The 5,981-nt window shown below is 64.1% G+C and overlaps 2 protein-coding genes across 2 annotated transcripts in view; both read left to right on the forward strand.

Moving 5' to 3' along the window:
* The window catches only part of KRTCAP2 (keratinocyte associated protein 2), a 25,593-nt gene that overhangs the window by 1,658 nt on the left and 17,954 nt on the right, over positions 1-5,981 (forward strand). The window contains exon 2 of the mRNA XM_010564024.1: positions 4,881-4,884. The gene's annotated coding sequence lies outside the window, so the exon portion shown is untranslated. The remainder of the gene's footprint in view (positions 1-4,880; positions 4,885-5,981) is intronic.
* THBS3 (thrombospondin 3) overlaps positions 162-5,981 on the forward strand; it is a 13,395-nt gene continuing 7,575 nt past the window's right edge. Inside the window, exons 1-20 of the mRNA XM_010564159.1 lie at positions 162-354; positions 538-794; positions 896-998; positions 1,253-1,279; positions 1,593-1,675; positions 1,784-1,835; positions 1,915-2,063; positions 2,255-2,395; positions 2,575-2,652; positions 2,736-2,888; positions 3,015-3,125; positions 3,250-3,357; positions 3,565-3,724; positions 3,840-3,958; positions 4,101-4,153; positions 4,348-4,541; positions 4,617-4,795; positions 4,911-4,959; positions 5,143-5,339; positions 5,428-5,600. Coding sequence (XP_010562461.1) covers positions 162-354; positions 538-794; positions 896-998; positions 1,253-1,279; positions 1,593-1,675; positions 1,784-1,835; positions 1,915-2,063; positions 2,255-2,395; positions 2,575-2,652; positions 2,736-2,888; positions 3,015-3,125; positions 3,250-3,357; positions 3,565-3,724; positions 3,840-3,958; positions 4,101-4,153; positions 4,348-4,541; positions 4,617-4,795; positions 4,911-4,959; positions 5,143-5,339; positions 5,428-5,600 — 2,579 coding nt within the window. The remainder of the gene's footprint in view (positions 355-537; positions 795-895; positions 999-1,252; positions 1,280-1,592; positions 1,676-1,783; positions 1,836-1,914; positions 2,064-2,254; positions 2,396-2,574; positions 2,653-2,735; positions 2,889-3,014; positions 3,126-3,249; positions 3,358-3,564; positions 3,725-3,839; positions 3,959-4,100; positions 4,154-4,347; positions 4,542-4,616; positions 4,796-4,910; positions 4,960-5,142; positions 5,340-5,427; positions 5,601-5,981) is intronic.

A 5,981-nucleotide genomic window follows, 5' to 3' on the forward strand; every position in this document is an offset into this window, starting at 1 on the left:
CCCCCCGCCGCCCTGGCTCCATCCCCTCGGTCTGGCCGGGCTCGCAGCGAGCAGGGCCACAGTGCCCCGCACCGGGCATCTCTGCGCTCCTGCGGCCGGAGCTGCGGCTGCTGGTCAGGATGCGACCCCTGTGCCTGGCTCCCACAGTCATCGACCTGCTGATGGTGAGCGAGGCCCGGCAGATGGCCAGCATAACGCACAAGATCCGGATGGAGCTCCTGACAGTTAACGATGTTTACCTCCTCTCCACCTTCCGCCTGCCCCCCAAGCAGGGGGGGACCCTCTTCGGCCTCTACTCCAAGAAGGACAACACGAGGTGGCTGGAGGTCTCTGTGGTGGGGAAAATCAACAAAGGTGGGTGCCTGCTGCGCGGGGATGTGCTGGCCCTTGTCTTGCCCTGATGCTCAAAGACAAATGGGGACCGAGTTCCTGCCATCTGAGGGGCCCGCTGGGGAGAGCAACGGGGTGCGCGCTGGTCCTAGGAGGTGCTGGTGCTGTGGGGGGGAGAGCTGATGGCCCCTTCCCGCTCCTCCGCAGTCCTGGTGCGCTACCTGCGGGAAGACAACAAGCTCCACTCGGTCAACCTGCAGCACGCGCACGTGGCGGACGGACAGAGCCACACCATCATCGTGCGCCTGAGCGGGCTGCGCGGGGACATGCTGAGTGTGGAGCTTTACGTCGACTGCAAGCAGATGGACTCCAGCGTGGGGCTGCCTGAGCTGTCGGAGATCCCCCTGGCAGAGGTGGAGTCCATCGAGGTGCGCACAGGGCAGAAGGCCTACCAGAGGATGCAGGTGAGTGCCGGGACCCCCCCAGGGAGCCGAGACACCCCCTGCGCCCTTGGGGACAGGCAGAGCCCCCCCCACGGCTGACTGCGTCTCCCCTTGTATGTCAGGGGTTCGTGGAGTCGATGAAGCTGATCCTGGGAGGGTCCATGAGCCGCGTCGGGGCCCTGAGCGAGTGCCCTTTCCAAGGAGATGAGTCCATTCACAGCGCAGGTAACAGCATGTCCATGCCCTGCACCAAGCATGGCAGTGTGGAGGGCTGGCGGGGTCACCCATGCGTGTTGTGTGCTGTGGCCCATGGAGGTGGGAGGTGAGAGCATGCCACACAGAGCGGTGTTCCTGCCTCTCCCGGTCCAGGTGTCCCCACGCAGGTGGGAGCTCCTGTGCTGACCAGGAGCAACCGTGCAAGGTGATAGTGCTGGGCTTTGATGGCAGCATTCAGTAATATCTCGTCTCTCTCCTTGCAGTCACAAGCGTGCTGGCCTCCATCCTTGGTAAGTCCCTGCTCTGCTTCCTCCTTTCCCTGGCGCAAGGGTGATGGCAGCATTTGGGGCTCCACGGAGGCAGAAAACCCTCTGCAGTCTGTCCCAGTGCCCCAGGTGCCTGCAGGGCCCCAGGATGGGGTGGGTCGGAGGGCACAGGATGCGCTACAGGGGAGGGGGTCCTGTGTGGACCAGGGAGGAGGAGGACGGGCCGTTGGCTGTCTTGTCTTCCTGGTTCTGTGCCGGGGGGCAGAGCAGTCCCAGCCAATGGCCCGGGAGGCTGCATCTGTCCTGGGGCTGACCTTGTCCTTTCTGCTCTTGGCAGGCGAGCAGACCAAGGCGCTGGTCACGCAGCTGACCCTCTTCAACCGGCTTCTGACTGAGCTGCGGGAAGACATTAGGGACCAGGTGAGACAGTGCAGCGGTACCAGCCCTCCCTAGGCTGGATTTCCCAAGAGCACGGTGCCAGCCAGTACGCTGCATCCCCCTGATGCTCAGTGCTTTGCTGCCTCGCAGGTGAAGGAGATGTCTCTGATCCGCAACACCATCATGGAGTGCCAGGTCTGCGGTGAGTGCTGGCGAGGCTCTGCTCCCACCTCAGGGGGCAAAGGGCTGCTCCATCTCACCACCTGCCTGGCCCTCCTCAGGCTTCCATGAGCACCGGTCCCGCTGCAACCCCAACCCCTGCTTCAGCGGTGTGGACTGCATGGAGACGTACGAGTACCCTGGGTACCGCTGCGGGCCCTGCCCACCGGGGCTGGAGGGCAACGGCACGTACTGTGCTGACATCGATGAGGTGGGCACGCTCCTGGGGTGGGTCAGCAGCCCCAGCGCTGCCAGAGCAGTGCGGGCAGACGATACTTCCCCTCTCTGGATGCATCCTGAAGCTGGGGAAGGGCCCCGCCGGGATGCCCTGGGGCAGTGGTCACTCCAAGGTGCAGGATGCCATGCCTGAGGTTGAAGCCTGTCTCTCTCCTCATGCTGCAGTGTGCTTATGCCAACCCCTGCTTCCCTGGCTCCAAGTGCATCAACACGGCCCCCGGCTTCCGCTGCGAGCCCTGTCCCCGCGGCTATCGGGGCAACACCGTCTCCGGCGTGGGGGTGGACTACGTGAGGGCCAGCAAGCAGGTGAGTGTGATGGCGTGGGACTCGGCTGGATCCCCGTGAGTGCTCCAGGCTGCTGAGCTGCAGGGATGGGTGGAGGATGCTGTGCCTGCCAGAGGAGGGCAGCTTTCCTGGGACAGGAACGGGCAGAACTGCAGGCAGGGAAAGGCCCCGGGTGACGGTTTCTCCCACGTGGCTCACAGGTTTGCATGGATATTGATGAATGCAACGATGGCAACAACGGAGGCTGTGACCCCAACTCCATCTGCACCAACACGCTGGTGAGCAGAGCTGCCCCGCTCTCCTGCCTGGCATCCGGGGCCGCTCTGCTGCCCTAATCCTGCCACTGCCCTCTCTTTCCCAGGGCTCCTACAAGTGTGGTCCCTGCAAGTCAGGGTTTGTTGGGAATCAAACGTCTGGCTGTGTCCCGCAGAAGTCCTGCAGCACTCCCACCTCCAGTCCTTGTGACATTAATGGCTTCTGCATGTTTGAGAGGAATGGTGAAATTTCCTGTGCGGTGAGTGGGGGACAGGGGCAGGGAAGAGGGTGAAGCGGGGGTGTACAGAGGGTATCGGCACGGGCAGCAGTTGGTCCTGCCAGGGCCTTTCCCCGCTTCCCAGCCCCTGATTTCTTCTTTCTGCAGTGCAACGTGGGCTGGGCTGGCAATGGCAATGTGTGCGGGCAAGACACGGACCTCGATGGCTACCCAGACGAGCCCCTGCCATGCATCGACAATAACAAGCACTGCAAGCAGGTGGGCTCCCAGAGAGGGAGGTCAGCGTCCTTGGGCAGGGGGTGCCAAGGCTCAGGGAGCCTGTGGCAGGGCTGTGCTTCAGACCTCATCTCCTCCCCATCTTTAATGCTGTCTGTGCCTGCAGGACAACTGCCGCCTGACACCGAATTCGGGGCAGGAGGACGCCGACAATGATGGCATCGGGGACCAGTGCGACGATGATGCCGACGGTGATGGCATCAAGAACGTGGAGGTGGATGTGCTGGGCAGAGGGCTTCTCCCTTTGGCTTGGTGCTGACTCCCTCAAGATACTTCTGCTGGGGATCGGCAGGCTTGTGGCTCTGGGATGCGCTCACTCAGCATGCTAGAGGAGATGTCCTCCTGCCCTGACCTGTGCGGGACTGTGGCCTCTTGTCTGCCAGACACTGCAGCGCGGTCATCCCCATCCTCTTCCCCACAGGACAACTGCCGGCTCTTCCCCAACAAGGACCAGCAGAACTCGGACACCGACTCCTTTGGGGACGCCTGTGACAACTGCCCCAACGTGCCCAATAACGACCAGTGGGACACGGACAGCAACGGCGAAGGGGACGCTTGCGATAATGACATCGATGGGGATGGTGAGTGGCTCTTGGGGCTGGTCTGCCTGTGCGGGGCTGGGGCTGCTCACAGAGCAGGGATGCTGTCATGCCAGGCTGGGGGGATGAGGGCATCCACCCAGGGCTGTCCTTGCAGGGATTCCCAACATGCTGGATAACTGCCCCAAGGTGCCTAACCCCCTGCAGACAGACCGGGATGAGGATGGTGTTGGGGACGCCTGTGACAGTTGCCCTGAAATGAGCAACCCCACTCAGGTATGGGCTGGGGCCAGGCCGGGGCAGGGGGCTTGGGGCATGCGGGGCCCTGCCCAGCTGGGGAGCGGTGCATCCTCCTGCAGCATGGCTGGGCCCCCTCGCCCCGGAGTGTCCGCTGAACTAGGGCTCTGGTCTCCTCCAGACAGATATGGACAGTGACCTGGTAGGAGACATCTGTGACACCAACGAGGACAGGTGGGGACTGCACTGCTGCAGAGTCACCTCCCCATCCCATCCTGTTCCGTCCTGTCCCTGGGGGCAGAGCTGGGTTCCTGGCTCGGGGACCCAGGAAGGGGGGATGACGGGGTCTTCAGGGTTGGCAAGGGTGCTGGGACGTGGTGCCAGGACCCTGGGTTGCGGGTCTCCTCTGACCCTGTTCTTGCTCCCAGTGATGGGGATGGGCATCAGGACACCAAAGACAACTGTGCCGAGATCCCCAACAGCTCCCAGCTGGACTCAGACAACGACGGGCTGGGAGATGACTGTGACAATGACGATGACAATGATGGCATCCCTGACTACACAGCACCTGGTCCAGACAACTGCCGCCTCATCCCTAACCCCAACCAGAAGGACTCAGACGGTGAGCACGGGGCAGGCGGGAGGAGGCAGAGCTGCGTGGGCTTGCCCCGGCCCTGACTGGGGTACGTGTCCCCAGGGAACGGTGTGGGTGACGTGTGTGAAGAGGACTTCGACAATGACACGGTGGTGGACCAGCTGGATGTGTGCCCCGAGAGCGCCGAGGTGACACTGACTGACTTCCGCGCCTACCAGACTGTCATCCTCGACCCCGAGGGGGACGCCCAGATTGATCCCAATTGGGTTGTCCTCAACCAGGTGTGGGTGCTACCCCCAGTGTTTCTGGGGTCTGCGCTGCTGTGGTGGGAGCAAAAGAGGGCTGGCAGGTCCCTGGAGATGCTAGGGGTGTCCCTCACCCAGCTGTCCCCCACAGGGCATGGAGATCGTGCAGACCATGAACAGTGACCCAGGCTTGGCTGTTGGTAAGAGATGCTCTCCCACCTGCAGGCGCCGTGGGGCAGCACCCCTACTTCTGTCCGCCTGCGCTGGGGGGTTGAGGGCCGGTTCTTTGCCCCACACAGGGATGAAGGGTGGGCTGAAGGGAGGCAGGGTGCAGGGTCCTGTGCGGCAGGAGAGGGCTCCTTGCTGCATTTGCCTGCCTGTAGGCTACACGGCCTTCAACGGGGTGGACTTCGAGGGCACCTTCCACGTCAACACCGTCACCGACGATGACTATGCTGGCTTCATCTTCAGCTACCAGGACAGCGCCAGCTTCTACGTGGTGATGTGGAAGCAAACGGAGCAGACGTACTGGCAGGCCACCCCTTTCCGTGCCGTGGCCGAGCCAGGGCTGCAGCTCAAGGTGGGTATTAGCCACCCTGTGGGCTGGGTCACACCCCCCCCACCCCCACCCCTGGCCAGGTCCCCCCTGACAACCTCTGCACCCGCAGGCAGTGAAGTCCTCGACAGGCCCAGGGGAGCACCTGCGCAACGCGCTGTGGCACACGGGCCACACGCCTGACCACGTCCGCCTGCTCTGGAAGGACCCACGCAATGTGGGCTGGCGGGACAAGACGTCGTACCGCTGGCAGCTGGCGCACAGGCCCCAGGTGGGCTACATCAGGTGAGCGGGGACCGGGCACGGGGAGGGGGGACACAGAGGCTGCTGGCATGGGGACTGCTCTGGCTACTGCATAGGGGGAGGATGCTGGCTGTTGGGTGGGGTCCAGCCCCGGTGGGACCACACCAGTGGGGGGATACCAGCTGTTGGGATGGGGGTCCCCCTCAGTGGGGCCACTCCTCGGTGGGGCCACCCCGGTGGGGAGGCTGCCGGCCATGGGGAAGGGGGTCCGGCCCCTCGTGTGGTCCAGCCCGGGGGGGAGGATGCCAGCCGTGGGGAGGTGGTCCTGCCCCGGTGGGGCCGCGGGTGCGTTTCCCCTTTAAGGATCCCGTCGGGGCGGCCGCCGCCGGGGGCGGGGGTCCGCGGGCCGGGCCCGTCCGCCCC

The sequence above is a fragment of the Haliaeetus leucocephalus genome, unplaced genomic scaffold (assembly GCF_000737465.1).
Source record: "Haliaeetus leucocephalus isolate CR32 unplaced genomic scaffold, Haliaeetus_leucocephalus-4.0 Scaffold175, whole genome shotgun sequence".
Classification (NCBI taxonomy): Eukaryota; Metazoa; Chordata; class Aves; order Accipitriformes; family Accipitridae; genus Haliaeetus; species Haliaeetus leucocephalus.